The sequence below is a fragment of the Oncorhynchus gorbuscha genome, linkage group LG25 (assembly GCF_021184085.1).
Source record: "Oncorhynchus gorbuscha isolate QuinsamMale2020 ecotype Even-year linkage group LG25, OgorEven_v1.0, whole genome shotgun sequence".
NCBI lineage: Eukaryota > Metazoa > Chordata > Actinopteri > Salmoniformes > Salmonidae > Oncorhynchus > Oncorhynchus gorbuscha.
The window spans coordinates 6,961,538-6,980,974 of NC_060197.1; the positions used below are offsets into that span (position 1 = coordinate 6,961,538).

Here is a 19,437-nt window from a genome sequence, read left to right on the forward strand (position 1 = left end):
GAGAGAATGGGAGAGAAACGGGAGAGAAACGGGAGAGAAGGAGAGAGAAACGGGAGAGAAGGGGAGAGAAGAGGAGAGAAGGGGAGAGAAATGGGAGAGAAGGGGAGAGAAGAGGAGAGAAGGGGAGAGAAGGGGAGAGAAACGGGAGAGAAGGGGAGAGAAACGGGAGAGAAGAGAAGCGGAGAGAAGAGAAACGGGAGAGAAGGGGAGAGAAACGGGAGAGAAGGGGAGAGAAGGGGAGACAAGGGGAGAGAAGGGGAGAGAAACAGGAGAGAAGAGAAGCGGAGAGAAGAGAAATGGGAGAGAAGGGGAGACAGGGGGAGAGAAGGGGAGAGAAGGGAAGAGAAGGGGAGAGAAGGGGAGACAAGAGAAACGGGAGAGAAGGGGAGAGAAGGGGAGAGAAGAAAAATCAGAGAAACGGGAGAGAAGGGGAGAGAAGAGAAATGGGAGACAAGGGGAGAGAAGAGAAATAGGAGAGAAGGGGAGAGAAGAGAAATGGGAGACAAGGGGAGAGAAGAGAAATGGGAGAGAAGGGGAGACAAGGGGAGAAGAAGGGGAGAGAAGAGAAATGGGAGAGAAGGGGAGAGAAGGGGAGAGGAGAGAAACGGGAGACAAGGGGAGAGAAGGGGACACAAGGGGAGAGAAGAGAAATGGGAGAGAAGGGGAGAGAAGGGGAGAGAAGAGAAACGGGAGACAAGGGGAGAGAAGAGAAATGGGAGAGAAGGGGAGAGAAGGGGAGAGAAGAGAAACGGGAGAGAAGGGGAGACAGGGGGAGAGAAGGGGAGAGAAGAGAAATGGGAGAGAAGGGGAGAGAAGAGAAATGGGAGACAAGGGGAGACAAGGGGAGACAAGGGGAGAGAAGGGGAGAGAAGAGAAATGGGAGAGAAGGGGAGAGAAGGGGAGAGAAGATAAACGGGAGACAAGGGGAGAGAAGAGAAATGGGAGAGAAGGGGAGACAAGGGGAGACAAGGGGAGAGAAGAGAAACGGGAGAGAAGGGGAAACAAGGGGAGAGAAGAGGAGAGGAGAGAAACGGGAGAGAAGGGGAGACAAGGGGAGAGAAGGGGAGAGAAGAGAAACGGGAGAGAAGGGGAGAGAAGGAGAGAAGGGGAGAGAAGAGAAACGAGAGACAAGGGGAGAGAAGGGGAGACAGGGGGAGAGAAGAGAAATGGGAGAGAAGGGGAGAGAAGGAGAGAGAAGAGAAACGAGAGACAAGGGGAGAGAAGGGGAGACAAGGGGAGACAAGGGGAGAGAAGGGGAGAGAAGAGAAATGGGAGAGAAGGGGAGAGAAGAGAAACGGGAGACAAGGGGAGAGAAGAGAAATGGGAGAGAAGGGGAGACAATGGGAGAGAAGAGAAACAGGAGAGAAGGGGAGACAAGGGGAGAGAAGGGGAGAGAAGAGAAACGGGAGAGAAGGGGAGACAAGGGGAGAGAAGGGGAGAGAAGAGAAACGGGAGAGAAGGGGAGACAGGGGGAGAGAAGGGGAGAGAAGAGAAATGGGAGAGAAGGGGAGAGAAGAGAAATGGGAGAGAAGGGGAGAGAAGAGAAGGGGAGACAAGGGGAGAGAAGGGGAGAGAAGAGAAACGGGAGAGAAGGGGAGACAAGGGGAGAGAAGGGGAGAGAAGAGAAACGGGAGAGAAGGGGAGACAAGGGGAGACAAGGGGAGAGAAGGGGAGAGAAGAGAAACGGGAGACAAGGGGAGAGAAGAGAAATGGGAGAGAAGGGGAGACAATGGGAGAGAAGAGAAACAGGAGAGAAGGGGAGACAAGGGGAGAGAAGGGGAGAGAAGAGAAACGGGAGAGAAGGGGAGACAAGGGGAGAGAAGGGGAGAGAAGAGAAACGGGAGAGAAGGGGAGACAGGGGGAGAGAAGGGGAGAGAAGAGAAATGGGAGAGAAGGGGAGAGAAGAGAAATGGGAGAGAAGGGGAGAGAAGAGAAGGGGAGACAAGGGGAGAGAAGGGGAGAGAAGAGAAATGGGAGAGAAGGGGAGACAAGGGGAGAGAAGAGAAACGGGAGAGAAGGGGGGACAAGGGGAGAGAAGAGAAACGGGAGACAAGGGGAGAGAAGGGGAGAGAAGAGAAACGGGAGAGAAGGGGAGAGAAACGGGAGAGAAGGGGAGTCAAGGGGAGAGAAGAGAAACGGGAGAGAAGGGGAGACAAGGGGAGAGAAGAGAAATGGGAGACAAGGGGAGAGAAGGGGAGAGAAGAGAAACGGGAGAGAAGGGGAGAGAAACAGGAGAGAAACGGGAGAGAAGGGGAGACAAGGGGAGACAAGGGGAAAGCACTTTAAGCTGCTTCCACTTCAATTCAGTAGAGATGAGAAAGAGTCCACTGAATAATGGATCTATTCATTGGGTAGCAGAAGAAAGTAACAGAAAAAGAGTTTATATCAGTCTGACTTAAACCCCTGGACCTCTGGGTTGCTCCCCGGTTGCAGGGGGCCGTTTCAATCTGCCATTTATCTGCTTAGGCCTAATCAAAACCAGGCCTTCCGCAGCCTCCGCCTTTCACATGCAAAGCATTACATTCGCATCCAGTCAACTTGACTTGTTAAAGCTTGATTGATCAAAACCTGCGGTGGAGCTGTGTACATCTGTTTGCAAATATCTGTGACAAGAAGGGGCTTTCGCTGAGACCCACGAGTCACACGTTCGGTCCCAGAGCAGCATCTGGGCTGGGTATTAGCTAGCCCCCAGACCCCAATCTAACCCTCTTCAATAGACACACACACACACTCCACTGCCTGGATCAGTGCACTGATCAATCCAATGAAGTGAATTGACAGCTTATGTGACAGAGTAAATGGATCCCCCGTCTCCTCTCTTTAGCATGGTGGCGGGCTGAGGCAGGTCCCATCAGTCCTGTCCCTGGTAGGTAGTGCTCCAACCCCCTAATGGGGACTCTATTCTACCACACTCTCTCTCTTTCTCTCCCCTAGGCCTGCCTCTCTTTCCTGGGCCTCTGCCTTGCACCTCTCAAGCCTGATGTGTGCCCACAAGCACTCACTTTTACACACACACACACACACACACACACACACACACACACACACACACACACACACACACACACACACACACACACACACACACACACACACACACACACACACACACACACACACACACACACACACACACACACACACGTCCGTGCTGAAGGGAGATCAGGGGGTCTGCAACTGAGGGGGCCACTCCGTCGGGAAATCAGCCGGACAAAAGGTGCAGTGGAGTGAGAGATTGAGGGAGGAAGCGAAGGCGGGTGGAGGAACGGGACAAAGCCCAGGCACTAAAACCTCCTGCCAGATAGCCTTATCTGATTCCACTCCAGCGCATGATGGCTTTTTTTTTCAGATGGCCTTTAAAGCACACAGGTTGTGCCTTTGGTGTGAAGCCTAGCAGAAAATGTTAATCAAGAGAAGGACCGTGGCACAGAAAGGCGAGAGAAAGGGGACAGTCACTCCGCTGAAGCTGTAATCTGTAATGAGAGTGAGGTGATTCAGTAGCGATTGAGGGAGGAACAATGGGGCCGTGATGATGATGATGAGCAAGGAGGTTCACTTTTACTGCCGCTTGTTTTGCTTCTTTTTGTTCAGTTTCTTCAGTCACCACAGAGACGTCCACCGTCGGTCCCGCAGGCGGCGAAAAGCCACCCGTCACATCTCATTTAACACACACTTGGACATCACTGTCAATGACTCCAGCTGACAGATGACAAACGGCCTGATTGCTGATCTGACGCCGTGCAGGCATTCATGAACGCCTGATTCAGATTTTCTCACAGAATCACAACCTGAACAAAACAAACATCATTCAAAGTGAGAAAGTAGTTTGCATATAACCGCTATTTTATCGAAATCAAGGTTAAGTCGGAATAGCTGAAGGGCTGCAACAACATTTCTCAATAACGTACATTATAGTCAGGAAATACAGTTGGAGGTTTACATACACCTTAGCCAAATATATTTAAACTGTTTTTCACTATTTCTGACATTCATTCCTAGTAAAAATTCCCTGTCGTAGGTCAGTTAGGATCACCACTTTATTTTAAGAATGTGAAATGTCAGAATAATATTAGAGAGAATTATTTTTTTCAGCTTTTATTTCTTTCATCATATTCCCAATGGGTCAGAAGTTTACATACACTCAATTGTATTTGGTAGCATTGCCTTTAAATAGTTTAACTTGGGTCAAACGTATCGGGAAGCCTTCCACAAGCTTCCCACAATAAGTTGGGTGAATTTTGGCCCTTTCCTCCTGACAGAGCTGGTGTAACTGAGTCAGGTTTGTAGGCTCCTTGCTCGCACACGCTTTTTCAGTTCTGCCCACAAATCTTCTATTGGATTGAGGTTAGGGCTTTGTGATGGCCACTCTAATACCTTGTCTTAGTTGTCCTTAAGCCATTTTGCCACAACTTTGGAAGTATGCTTGGGGTCATTGTCCCTTTGGAAGACCCATTTGCGACCAAGCTTTCAAATCAAATAAAATCAAGTCAAATCAAGTAAAATTTATTTATATAGCCCTTCGTACATCAGCTGATATCTCAAAGTGCTGTACAGAAACCCAGCCTAAAACCCCAAACAGCAAGCAATGCAGGTGTAGAAGCACGGTGGCTAGGAAAAACTCCCTAGAATGGCCAAAACCTAGGAAGAAACCTAGAGAGGAACCAGGCTATGTGGGGTGGCCACAACACTGCACCTTGGTCCGGTCATTTCCCTGACGACGTTCGTGACAGATATAGATACTTTTGTAACTGTTTCCTCTAGCATCTTCACAAGATCTTTTCCTCTTGATATGCACTTTTTGCACCAAAGTACGTACATCTCTGGGAGACAGAACTCGTCTCCTTCCTGAGCGGTATGATGGCTGCGTGGTCCCATGGTGTTTATACGTGCGTACTATTGTTTGTACAGATGAACGTGGTACCTTCAAGCATTTGGAAATTGCTCCCAAGGATGAACCAGACTTGTGGAGGTCTACAATATATTTTCTGAGGTGTTGGCTGATTATTTTTTATTTTCCCGTAATGTCAAGCAAAGAGGCACTGAGTTTGAAGGTAGGCCTTGAAATACATCTACAGGTACACCTCCTATTGACTCAAATTGTATCAATTAGCCTATCAGAAGCTGCTAAAGCCATGACAACAATTTCTGGAATTTTCCAAGCTGTTCAAAGGCACAGTCAACTTAGTGTATGTAAACATCTGACCCACTGGAATTGTGATACAGTGAATTAGAGGATTATTTCACTGTCTGTAAACAATTGTTGGAAAAATTCCTTGTGTCATGCACAAAGTAGATGTTCTAACCGACTTGCCAAAACTATAGTTTGTTAACAAGACATTTGTGGAATGGATGAAAAACGAGTTTTAATGACTCCAGCGTAAGTGTATGTAAACTTCCCACTTCAACTGTATGTAAACAGTGTCGGGACTGTGGTTAGAATAGATTGTGTTGTATGGCGTGTTGTCCTCTTGTTTATTTCTAATCCCTCTCTTCCCCGCTTAATCCCAGACCTGTGTTTCTGCTCATCATCACATGAATAAAGTGTCCATAATTCCCCAAACAAAGGTCACATTCAGTGCTAGAAGAGAAATGACCCTGTTTTTCCAGCGGGAGAACGTTAGAGCCCCACCTAACCCGCACAGTGTCTGATTAAAAACCTGTATTTAGAGTAATTGCATTCATGTAATGAGCATGGCTTTTCCATGGCGTTGGCTAGGCTCAAACGTTGTCCACTGTGACGGTAACATAACAGACAGACTACATGGGAACATTTGGGGATACGTTGGGTTTTAAGCTCTTTTAAGTGCTGTGATCTTTTAATTCTGTAGCGTCAAAACATGACGAGTGCTAGTCCTACATTCTTAAAATAAACCGACGCTTCAGTATAGTTTGAGTAGCTTGACATGTTGTACGATGATGATGATAAAATCATCCAGCCACTGTCATTAATTCAACCAAACTGGTCTAGATTATTTCATGATATGATTCTAGAGTATATTTGAGTGTATTAATTACACAATGGAGCGACCAATGAGGTGTATATGAAGGCTACATGTTACAGTACCACCATTATACAAGCAGGAAGTTGAGCGCTTCAGTAGGCCAGTAAGAGGTGCAGGAGGGGATGCAATAATCCGTCCTTTAATTCCTGAGTTCCACTCAATGTTTATGCTCATTAACAGAGAGTGTGTATCTAAGACAATGTCCACATCCACACACAACTGTTAGCTGAAGACAGGGGTCTGGACATTACTTAAACATGTACAGTACATTTCCTCTAGTCTTGGAATAGCAGTGGCCAGACTAGCCAATTCATCAATGACGATTCCGTGATGTTATCGTTTTACAGGGAAGCAATTTAGAACCATATCTACAGGATAGTTCATCAACTCTGTGATTCTTTAATAACCCGACCAAATGTTATTCAACATCTCTTTTGAGTCTGAGAATTTGGCACTGTGCTCCAGTCCCTTTGAGCGTGGTGGATTCAGGAGGGGGGCAGAATTTGGCACTGTGCTCCAGTCCCTTTGAGCGTGGTGGATTCAGGAGGGGGCAGAATTTGGCACTGTGCTCCAGTCACTTTGAGTGTGGTGGATTCAGGAGGGGGGCAGAATTTGGCACTGTGCTCCAGTCCCTTTGAGCGTGGTGGATTCAGGAGGGGGGCAGAATTTGGCACTGTGCTCCAATCCCTTTGAGCGTGGTGGATTCAGGAGGGGGGCAGAATTTGGCACTGTGCTCCAGTCTCTTTGAGCGTGGTGGATTCAGGAGGGGGGCAGAATTTGGCACTGTGCTCCAGTCCCTTTGAGCGTGGTGGATTCAGGAGGGGGGCAGAATTTGGCACTGTGCTCCAGTCCCTTTGAGCGTGGTGGATTCAGGAGGGGGGCAGAATTTGGCACTGTGCTCCAGTCCCTTTGAGCGTGGTGGATTCAGGAGGGGGGCAGAATTTGGCAACAGGCCTCATTATTTCTCCATGGACCCGTGGCCCCGCCCCTACACTTTCCCCAAAAGGATGCGGGGGAAAACTCTGCGTCAGGAAAACAAACAAAGACACACGCAGCGGCCACACTCCCGACCCTGGCAGCACGCCACCCACCTCACCACAAACCACGGCGCGCACACACGCTTACACACACACACATGCCTACATCCAATCACCTAGCGCTGCTACACACGCAAACAGATCCACAAAGATAAGTCCTCAAAGCCTCTAATCATCTGCTATAACTGATCTGTACTGATAAGCTGACAAAGCCAAATGGTGTGTTATTATTTCCCAGACTCTCCTTGACATTATGTCATTAATAAAGCCATTGTGGAGGGCCCTCTCTGTTCAGACACCATATAATAGACTCTTTGAGAGATTCACTTTGCCGCTCTCTGCCTCTCTCCTTCTCTGCTCTCTTTGAAAAAAAAATCAGCAGCTAACGTGCATATTCCACACTGATGCTCATCAATAGGTTGGCTGTTTGTTTGTCCAGTCATTTGGCGCTAATGGTAAATAGACAGGTATTCTAGACCAAAGGCTGAGCAAACAGCCGTTACATAAAGGCACTGTACCCTAGCGCACGGGCACACACACACAAACACACCGACACACACGCACAGATACACACAGACACGCACACACACACACACACACACACACACCCTCTCTTCTAAGTGATTGGTCTCCCTTGCTCATTCATTGAGAAGCTATTCACTTTGGTGAAAACAACCGAGCAAACGACTGCAGTGGATTCCCCCACCTACCTGAATAGAACACTAATACACGGGAGGCTGAGTGGCGTCCAGGGGGCGGGGCTGAGACGGTGCAGTCACGGGGCCGCCAGGTGTTCCCCATCAACACTGACATTCATCAGAGACCCTGGCAGCGTGAGTCACTGACGCCAGCAGCACAGGTACAGCTACTGAGCAGCACTCCATGGGACAACAGCACACAATGGAGCTCTGAGTGGACACCAGTCTCCCTGCATGCACTTAGTCATCCCTCGTGTATCTATCCAAAACAATCATGCACTCAGTCAACACAGGCATTGTATGTTCCCAGCCTACTAGGAAAACATTGAGGTTCAGACCTGACCCCGCTCTTATCTGTATGAAAACAATCATCACTCCGCTATTGCTTAATACTTACTGTTTACAATCTACAGTCTATCTACTACTGTGCTAGCCCAGTCATGTACTCTCGATGGGAAACAGGGAGTGTGGCACAAACAGGCACTAGAGAAAGTGAATGTCTAGGGGCAGGAAGGATGGATGAGTGGGGAAATAAAGGAAGAAAGTGGGAGAAAAGTGCATAGAGGAGGAGCGGAAGAACGAGGGAGGGGTTTCTATTTTAGGAGTTCTTTGGCCAGTGACCAGTGCCAGGCGAGAGGGCGCCAATTAAGGCCAATTAATGCCTTTCAGCCAATAATGAGGGGACACGTTTACACGTGTCTGTGCGAGGGGCAGCAACACACAAACACACATGCAAACACACACACACAAACCCACAAAGAAAAACAGAAAGTAACACCAGCAGACAAAGATGATGCTTGAAGACGACTGCTAAAGATACAAAACGAGCTGAGAACTGAGAAATAGTTGAAGCCAATACACACTTATGAAAGAGAAACAGTTCCCTCTCCCCACCACACACACAAACACAAAAGCTCATCATTGGTTAAAAAAAAAAAAACGTTCTTTTGTTGTGTGGAAGGACAGCTGCAGGGTTCTTCCTCTTGGTTTATTACTGGCTGAATGAACCTGTCCAATCAGACAAGTGGCTGTGCACACAGGAGAAACCCTGACCCTGTGAACATTCTGGGGGCCCCACCCCCTTAACCTTGACCCGAGGTGTACAGGCTCATTGTCAGACTTGCCAGGCTCGGTGCAGTGACAATGGGTGACATGACAGAAATTAGACATTTGGGAGAAACTGAAGAATTTCAGGGTAAACTCTTCTTTACAAAGCAGCTAATAGAAATGGTGAAATCAAATGCTGTGCTCTGGACTAAAGGAAAATTGTGTTGGGGAGAATAATTATTTAAACAAGTAGAGAGGCCGCAGTGTTGAGCGTAGATGCGTTTGTGTTTTGCTAACATGCTCCCTTACGGTACGAGGCAGTGGGCATATCAGTATGTGTCGGTTGGCAGTTTGGGGTTTTAAATGTGTGAGGGTGGATGGATACACTGATACACTCACAGTCTTCAAACCTGGAGCGGCCCCTGTTGCGGATGGGCTGGAGGGGCCCCTGTTGCGGCTGGGCTGGAGGGGCCCGCTGTCCTGGAGTCTGGAGTAGATGTTTAGCACCTTTGTCTTTCTCGCCTCCCATTTTCACTCCTTCTCCCTCATTATGCACTCCAGCAACCCGGGCCTTCTCCTGGCCCCTGTGGAAGCCCAGCCTCGCTCCCCACGAACAGGGCAACCAGGCTCCTCCTTCACTGGAACCCCCTGGTCTGGGATGGGGCCTGGATGGGGACACAGAGATGGTGAATAAGAAGTCGTCATATTGCAGTCATATCCCCATAAGCAGATCTATGAAACTAACACGGTTTATGGTTATGGTTCGGTACCTTCTTGTTTCTGGTGCTCATTCACTGGTTATTGTATTTTCATGATGCTGAGCCACTTACATTTAAGTCATTTAGCAGACGCTCTTATCCAGAGCGACTTACAAATTGGTGCATTCACCTTGTGACATCCAGTAGAACAGTCACTTTACAATAGTGCATCTAAATCTTAAAGGGGGGGGGGGTGAGAAGGATTACTTATCCTATCCTAGGTATTCCTTAAAGAGGTGGGGTTTCAGGTGTCTCCGGAAGGTGGTGATTGACGCCGCTGTCCTGGCGTCGTGAGGGAGTTTGTTCCACCATTGGGGGGGCCAGAGCAGCGAACAGTTTTGACTGGGCTGAGCGGGAACTGTACTTCCTCAGTGGTAGGGAGGCGAGCAGGCCAGAGGTGGATGAACGCAGTGCCCTTGTTTGGGTGTAGGGCCTGATCAGAGCCTGGAGGTACTGAGGTGCCGTTCCCCTCACAGCTCTGTGGGCAAGGACCATGGTCTTGTAGCGGATGCGAGCTTCAACTGGAAGCCAGTGGAGAGAGCGGAGGAGCGGGGTGACGTGAGAGAACTTGGGAAGGTTGAACACCAGACGGGCTGCGGCGTTCTGGATGAGTTGTAGGGGTTTAATGGCACAGGCAGGGAGCCCAGCCAACAGCGAGTTGCAGTAATCCAGACGGGAGATGACAAGTGCCTGGATTAGGACCTGCGCCGCTTTCTGTGTGAGGCAGGGTCGTACTCTGCGGATGTTGTAGAACATGAACCTACAGGAACGGGCCACCGCCTTGATGTTAGTTGAGAACGACAGGGTGTTGTCCAGGATCACGCCAAGGTTCTTAGCGCTCTGGGAGGAGGACACAATGGAGTTGTCAACCGTGATGGCGAGATCATGGAACGGGCAGTCCTTCCCTGGGAGGAAGAGCAGCTCCGTCTTGCCGAGGTTCAGCTTGAGGTGGTGATCCGTCATCCACACTGATATGTCTGCCAGACATGCAGAGATGCGATTCGCCACCTGGTCATCAGAAGGGGGAAAGGAGAAGATTAATTGTGTGTCGTCTGCATAGCAATGATAGGAGAGACCATGTGAGGTTATGACAGAGCCAAGTGACTTGGTGTATAGCGAGAATAGGAGAGGGCCTAGAACAGAGCCCTGGGGACACCAGTGGTGAGAGCGCGTGGTGAGGAGACAGATTCTCGCCACGCCACCTGGTAGGAGCGACCTGTCAGGTAGGACGCAATCCAAGCGTGGGCCGCGCCGGAGATGCCCAACTCGGAGAGGGGTGGAGAGGAGGATCTGATGGTTCACAGTATCGAAGGCAGCCGATAGGTCTAGAAGGATGAGAGCAGAGGAGAGAGAGTTAGCTTTAGCAGTGCGGAGCGCCTCCGTGATACAGAGAAGAGCAGTCTCAGTTGAATGACTAGTCTTGAAACCTGACTGATTTGGATCAAGAAGGTCATTCAGAGAGAGATAGCGGGAGAGCTGGCCAAGGACGGCATGTTCAAGAGTTTTGGAGAGAAAAGAAAGAAGGGATACTGGTCTGTAGTTGTTGACATCGGAGGGATCGAGTGTAGGTTTTTTCAGAAGGGGTGCAACTCTCGCTCTCTTGAAGACGGAAGGGACGTAGCCAGCGGTCAGGGATGAGTTGATGAGCGAGGTGAGGTAAGGGAGAAGGTCTCCGGAAATGGTCTGGAGAAGAGAGGAGGGGATAGGGTCAAGCGGGCAGGTTGTTGGGCGGCCGGCCGTCACAAGACGCGAGATTTCATCTGGAGAGAGAGGGGAGAAAGAGGTCAGAGCACAGGGTAGGGCAGTGTGAGCAGAACCAGCGGTGCCGTTGGTTCAATATTACTGTTGTGTGCCTAGTAAGAGTTCCACAAAGCACTTTGAAAGTCAACATGCTAGGTGTTCTGCATTTGAGTACATCTATCTTGCTACTTAAGAAATCACTTTGCAACCACTTCTCCTTTTTGTCCCCCCTCACAAACACACGTTCACCTCTTTGTCCTCCCTAAACATCCCAGTCACATCACATCTCCACTCCTCTGTTCTTTACACATCCTAACTGAAAGAGGGACACTCCCTTCGGGAAACTTAACCACTCAGTCGATTTGGCACTGGCCCCCAATTAGGAGTCCCATTATCTGCCAATGAAAAGTCTGAATAATGCACTTCCTGTCCTGGAAGCGCAGGGACAAAGAGTGCCATCAATGAAGACTCACGCTACATTGAGGCTTGGATTGTTTGTACAATTTCCTTATATATATATTTTTAAAACTATAGTAGTCATTCTTTACCATAAGTGTTACTTGTGTTACTACCACATAAAACAAATGAGTATCAAGCATTTCAGCATTAGGATGGTGTTCGTTAGACATTACGATCGGGAGAAAGCTTGACCAACAGAGTGATAGGGTTCAGATCTATCTTTCATCAAAAGCGTCACAGGCTGTCATCATACATTGTGCTGAAAGGTCAGAGGTCAGCAGCTCAGATGGATATAGTCATGTCTCATTTGACAGTCCGTCTTCCACCACAGTGAACACAATCACATCTCTACTTCAGTTTCTGTGTCGGGCACGATTCTCAATGTCAAAGGCATTTGGATAGTAGGATACTGTCCACCGATACAACATATAATTTATCATTCGGTCTAGAATATTTATTTGTGTGCAACATCAATCATGTTTAGATGATTTATTTAAACAAAATTGGAAGGACCAAGGAGATGGATAACACAAATGATATCATACTGTATACAATGCATGCCTATACACCATGAAATGAGAAGGAACGGTGACAGAATGTTAGCTCAATTGCTATCTGAAATGATGCATTTGTGCAAGCGCTTTAACATCTTACATAAACACATTTCATCATATATTTATGTTCATTATTGGACAAGATGTACCCAACTAGACTGGTCATTTTAAACATAGTGTCTCTGAGACATGCTTGATACAAAGGAAAAGCTTTGCCCAAATGATTGATGATTTGGTACCTTCCTTTCTGAAAGCTCCTGTTCTACCATGGCCTAATCCGTGAATGCTGGGGAGTGATTACTGGTCAGTTCAAGCTGGAAACAAGACAGTGGCCTGCTTAGAAACCATCTAAAACACACAGACCAGGTTACCATACCAACAGAGCCATCTGAATCGTGGCAGATAGCTGGATTTGGCTGTGTGTAGCCAAGTCAAATCCCCTCCCTGATCTCAAAAGGCCACCGAAGACAAAAAAAAAAGTCACACACCACCCCCCCCCCCCCCCTCTGGCCGGCTCTGCCCCTGAACACAAACACAAAAATCCACACATCGACTGCTCCTCCACACAGGAACACCCCAACATCCAGTGCACCAGGAAGGAGGCAAGAAGGTCGGACTTGTATCTTTTTCTTTGTGTGTTTGAGAAAGGGAGGGGCGTCAGTGAGACAATCAGTGCCATTCACCGATGCCACCCAGAGCCTCGACTCCTCTATCTGTCCAGAAGAAAGGCTGGAATAAAGGGAGGGGCGGAGGAAAAAGGCAAATCCTTCCAGATTATTATTCATGGGGAGGGATTGGCCTTTTCAGGTCTCCTCTATTGGCCGGTTCGTTTTCCAACACGTCATCCTCTCTATCAAGCCGCTGACAAGTGCCAATCAAAGAGCCTGGATGAATCCAGGTTTGAAAAAGGGCAAGGAGGGAGAGAAAACGATGGTGGATTTTGGAGGAGACAATGGCCGCTGAGCCCACAGTAGCAGTGGTTTAGAGACAATGGTGACACAGCTACATTGTCAGTGTGTGGTCCTCAGGGGGGGGGGGGGCATCCTGCTTGGAACACGACTAATCTCTACTCCAGTGTCTTTCCCTTCTTTTTCACCGGTCCTAATCTGTTCAGCTAGTGGCTCCCCGAAGCCTTCATGAACAATCTACCAGGGTCAGTCCAGATTAGTCCTCTTTGTGGCCCCGGCTCATAACGATATTCACTTAGGGCATTGACGTCTTCAGTAACAGCTGAATGCTAAACTCTGGGGTAAACACAGGAGTGACGGGGCCGAATTGAAACAGTCATGAAACAATTATGAAGGGGATTATAGTACCTATGAATGAATTATGACAGAGAGAGGGACAAAGACCTTATCAGAGAGCTCACTGGGGACAGACCACATAGCTTACTGACTTATCTTATTGCATGAAGTTTCTGACTGGGTAAGTCCTTGGCCTAAGTGACATTGGCCTGTATTCTGCCTATTGGTTCATGCACAGGTGGACATTGTTTGGAACAAGCCACATTATAAAGCTATGAAACTGTTATAAGAAAAAACTGATAACGACGACAACAGGGCCTGTATTTCACATTTTTCATATATTCTTTATTTGGATACATACTTTTAGGTCAAAGTCCATTGGATTCGTAAATTCATACTGGAACGCCATGCTGTCACCCTACAATGCTGTCCCCATAGTGTCACATTGAGTCCTAACAGTTTCATCCTATGGACTACTTAGGGAGCTCTATTGAGAGTTTCAACTGCGCCGTTCCTCCGCTTGGAAACCCAATTTCACCTAACCTATGGCCACACAAAGCCATCCCACACACTGGGCACCTCTCAAAGTCTCGCTGACCCCGGGGCTGACCTCTCAGCGCCCTCCCCATGACCCTCTCCTGGGCTCTGACCATGTCTTTGGCCTCCCAGAGGTCATTGTGCACGAACACACAGACCATCACCAAGGATACCTGGGAGGATCTTTTTTTATGTGACAAGTTTGTTCTCGCAGAGCTGCAGTAAATAAGACCGTGTCTTGGGGTTTCTGGATGCTTAGGGCTCCACCACAACAAACGGCTGTCTTATGTCCCATGAGCATTATGAGCGTTCCATTGCAGGCGTGTCAAATAGAGGTAATAATACAGTGGGGAAACTATCCCACATTAAGACGTCTCACTAAAATGTCACTCACCCCTGTCATTTAAGGTGGTAAGGGCCTGGCTGGTTTGGTCACTTCCCTCGGACTCCGCCCCATCTGTAAGTTAACATAGATGTAGTCATGTGACACAGCTCCTGGTATCTGACCAGGGAGTGTAACCCACCAGTCATGGTGTCCTGACATCAGACAACAAGCAGTGGAGCCAAGAGGACATGTTAAAAGTCGCTGTGGCCTTGGTCGTAGTTAACGGCTGAGCACGGTGGCCTTCATGCACGGCCGCTGAATCACAGGTATGACAACTGGGTTTGCAATGGTGCTGTCGCTGAGCCGCGACACAGCGAGCCATGGGCCATTGGTGTCTCCCGACCACTCCTGTCTCAGCCTCCAGTATTTTTGCTGCGGTAGTTTGTGTGTCGTCGGGGTGCTATCCGTTGTCCTGTGTGAATTTAAGTATGCTCTCTCTTTTTCTCGCTCTCTGGGGACCTGAGCCCTAGGACCATGCTCCAGGACTACCTGGCCTGATGACTCCTTGGTGTCCCCAGTCCACCTGGCCGTGTTGCTGCTCCAGTTTAAACTGTTCGGCCTGCGGCTATGGAATCCTGACCTGTTCACCGGACGTGCTACCTGTCCCAGACCTGCTGTTTTCAACTGACATTTACTCTGACATTTACTCCTGAGGTACTGACCTGTTGAACCCTCGACATCCACTGTGATTATTATTTTGACCCCGCTGGTCACCTATGAACATTTGAACATCTTGGCCATGTTCTGTTATAATCTCCACCGGGCACAGCCAGAAGAGGACTGGCCACCCCTCATTGCCTTGTTCCTCTCTGGGTTTCTTCCTAGGTTCTGGCCTTTCTAGGGAGTTTTTCCTAGCCACCGTGCTTCTACACCTGCATTGCTTGCTGTTTGGGGTTTTGGCTGGGTTTCTGTACAGCACTTTGAGATATCAGCTGATGTAAAGAAGGGCTTTATAAATACATTCGATTTGGTTAGGGCCAACAGTCACTCAGCGTTAAAACACATGGTATGACCTCAGGCTGAGGACAGATATAGTGAAACAGAGGTGGAGAAAGAACAAAAAGGACAAAGAAGAACGTGATGAGAGGAAAGAGGGAAAGTTTTAGCTAAAAAAATGTATCTCTCTGCTTCACAGAAGGGAGAGAAATGGGAAGGGGGTAAGTCAAACCCAATTGATCCTTCCTTTCCCTTTCCTTCCCATGAAGCCTGTTTTCTCTGTGTTTCTGGTCCTACAGTACTTGCTCTGCCTTTGAACCCATTATTCATCAGTGTACACAAGACGGCCACACAGGAGAGGACCACTCTGCTCGCCAGCCGGCTCTACGGAGGATTATCAGGCTTAAATGTACCGGACGCAGAGAAACACGGCCAAACACAGCGGTGACAGTAAGAACACAATGGCTTTGAATAAGACCCGCTCTAGTATGGACAGGAGGGGGCTTTTACGGAGACCAAACCCTCATGTTAAGGACAGCCTCTTGTAGGTATTGACTGATTCAAGATAGCTGCTACGGGTTTCCTGAGCTGTATGCTTCGTTTCAGAGAGAAGGGTCGAATGCATAATATGCAGAGCAAGCTGAAGTACAACGGTTTAGGATATCAAATCATTAAGGTTGTTAAGCGATCACGTTCATTAAGTGTGGGTGTGGCAAGAGTTATACGATACAGGACTCGCATTGGGAACTGGTGGACCCGGATATGATGCCTGACGGACTGGAATCACTGATCCATGACGATGGTGACCTGGAACCATCCTCGGTGTGGGACTGCTGAAAACACAAGCATAAAACCGCGACACAACGATCACATTATTCAATCTGACCTGTGTTCAAACTACATTGAACAATCAAGCATGACTATTACAACAAAAAACAAACAAACATTAGAACCACATAATGAGGGACAAATCCCGTACCAGCACACTAGACTCTAACCCTGTGGTGTAGTAGTGGTCCATTATGCAAATAGCCTAACATGAATCATGCCCCGGGTACTCAGAACGCTTCATTGTGGTTAGACATAATCACAGGGGGCTTATAAGACACATTGAGCCTTTCAGAGAGCAGAGGAAGCTCTCTCCTCCATCATAAAGAGGAGATGAATAGTCGATCGCGTGGAGCACCTGCATCCATTCCACTGCACCCCGGCACTCGCAGCGCTGCGTTTACCCCCTGACCCCTCACCCCTGACCCTGTCTGATCCATCCCACCAGCGGCGCATCCTCCAAAAGAGTCCCCCCCTGTATAGAGCCACATCTAAGTGTGAGTGAGTGGACCCCCTTTGGATAGAGCAGTGGGCTGAGTGGAGCGTGGTGTAAATAGGCTGTCTGCTCTTTCAGTGGTACAGTCACCAGCCTCTGCCTCCGGTGGCCTGTGACTGATTAACTACACACCTGCTGCACTGCACGCTTCTCTCACTGTTGTTATAGTGTGTTTCAATTATCAACAACAATTTGGCTGCTTGATCCGGGATGGCAGTTACAAATTCACGCCAGTTCAGGTTTATACTGTAAATAGAAGTCTTTGTCTCAGTCAGTGTCTGTGTGTTTGTATAGTCCGTGTTTAAACAACAATGTGCAATAGTCATTTAAGGAGACGGATGAAAGCTACAAGGGGGAGTTGTTGTGAGGGGTAGTTTGAGGAGGGGCTACAGACACTCACCATTGTGTGGTCACCCTGTCCCTGGACTTTGCCTGTGGCGACACACCTCTCAGACACACTGTCGTCTCCACAGCTGCCAGCTGTGAGGGGTTGCAGGACGCCTGACAACACACACACACACACACACACACACACACACACACACACACACACACACACACACACACACACACACACACACACACACACACACACACACACACACACACACACACACACACACACACACACACACACACACACACACATCCATGCAGGCACACCAATTTGAAGACACAAACTGGATAGATAGTCTGTGCGCGTGCCAACGTGCCCGGTGTACACGCTTGCGTGTCGGTTTTCCTTTGTGTTTGAGTGTGTGCACCGATATGAGTAATGCCATGTATTAGTCAAAAGTATGGTTCCTAATCTCTCTGCAAACACTGATATAAAAAGAGGGGGGGAAAAGAACATGGAGGAGCACCTGTCTCGCAGAAGCATGCCAGGTGCAAACACAGAATGGGAAAACATTGTTCTGGAGACACACCTAAGAGGACAGACAGACAGACGAGCTCCCTGCAGTGTCTACATCTCCAGGCAGGCCACAGTGATACGTCAACGAGTGAAGAGGATTTAGTTTGATTCAATGACTGTATTCAAGGCCATCGCCAATTCAGAGGAGAAGCATCACACTGAGCATTAGTACTGTCAATGTCATGGAAAACAAGTTACACATATTTTGTTTGCCTATAAAACTACAATAGGACGTGCTTATTTCAAACTGTTTGCGCATCGACCACTTACGTTCCTTTTACCACTTTACAGGACGTTTGTTCTACTTTCTATGCCATTTCTTGCATCACCCAGACTGATATGCGCATGCCGCACAGGAATAATCACATCCAGATAGTGCCATTGTTAAAATAGATATTTTTAACTAGTTGTCGGTGTGTCTGGGCTCAGGTCTCCAGGTTAATGATAAACGCGAGGCGGTTTGATCTTTATTAATATGGCATATCATATCCCAATAAAACGTTTTGCCAAAGCCAGAAATGAGCCTCCATATCTTTATGGCCTTTCAGTTAAGATGCTGCAGCAGCATGCCTGGGAGCAGATGAGAGGCGGTTCACACTGTAAAGACATTACTCTCAAGGCCGGCCAACGACTGGCAGGCACACACCCATAACGCTGCTTGGTATTCCCCTGTCCAGGCTATTCTACAGAATACTCCTCTGTCTGGATTTTCCCTGTTGTGAAATCAACGGTTTTGCTGTTTCTATCAAAGGTCATAGTTTGGCTCATTGTAACTGTCAAAAGAAACTGTCGAAGGAGTCTAGTAATCTAGTAATCTTACTGAGACAATGTCTCAAACACAGTGTGTATATAAAGACGTGTGTCAGTCCAATCACATTCACTGACTCACAAATCACAGACTGGGTTGGGTGTTGAGTTGTAAATCAGGGATACCTGTAGTATACAGCGTTGGACTGAGAGGTCTTCTGGCTCGGAGCGCCGCTGTGTGGCCTTTTGTTCCGTCTTCTGTTGGGGAGTACATGTCCTGACCAGCGAGCCAGTGGGGCTCCACAGGGTCCGCCCGGTCCAGGAGCTGCACACGGGACAGGGAGCCCAGGTCCCTCCCCTGAGTCACAGCCCACTGTCAGAGCAGCCATGCCTGTGGACATCTCTGCAGAGGTGGCATACAGTATACAGGACAACTGAAGCATTATGTGAAACAGCATATCCAACACATCAAAACTAAAGCATTAAAAAGGGACTACTGCAAGTGCCATGCTCTACCAACTGAGCCACACAGGACTCAACAAACAATACATTAGTCAGGACCAGAGTGACCACCTTCTCTGATTCCCTACATTCAGGGGGGTTATCACAGGGATTCCATTAGATATGGATAACCAGAGATCGTGTAGGCCAAGGCCAGGGATAGCCTCTCTGAACCAGATTAGAGGTAGAGGAAATAGTCCTGTATGGATCATTGAGGTGTATGTGCAAATATGACTGACAACCCTCAAGCTCCACCCCCCCCCCCCCCAGTCCTAGGCTCCAGGGTTCTCTGTCACCGCCAATTAAAAGGGGATCAGTAACAGTGTGGGCTCCCTGCCCATGCAAATCCTCGGCCCACGCCGTCCAGGCAGAGAGCAGGGTGTGGAGCTGCTGTTCCCTGGGAGGGGATTTCACATAGTGAAAGTGGAATGATTTGTGTTTTATAGCACATAAAAAGTATCACATCTGGATAGTTTTCTAGTTAAGTACAGTACTGTGTTTTTACAGTATGCCCTTAGAAATAACTTTTAGAGACTTTGAGCGACTTGAAATGAA

General features: G+C 48.4%; 1 protein-coding gene across 6 annotated transcripts in view; it reads right to left on the minus strand.

Moving 5' to 3' along the window:
- Nucleotides 1–19,097, minus strand: part of LOC124013671 — a 35,170-nt gene extending 16,073 nt beyond the window's left edge. For all 6 annotated transcript variants that reach the window (XR_006834911.1, XR_006834910.1, XM_046328048.1 and 3 more), the window contains exons 1-2: nucleotides 18,568–19,097; nucleotides 9,184–9,449 (exon numbers count right to left, since the gene is read on the minus strand). Coding sequence is in view for 4 of the 6 variants with exons in the window: in XM_046328048.1 (XP_046184004.1) it covers nucleotides 9,184–9,449; nucleotides 18,568–18,839 (538 nt within the window). In the remaining 2 variants the exon portion in view is untranslated. The remainder of the gene's footprint in view (nucleotides 1–9,183; nucleotides 9,450–18,567) is intronic.
- Nucleotides 19,098–19,437: the final 340 nt, after the last annotated feature.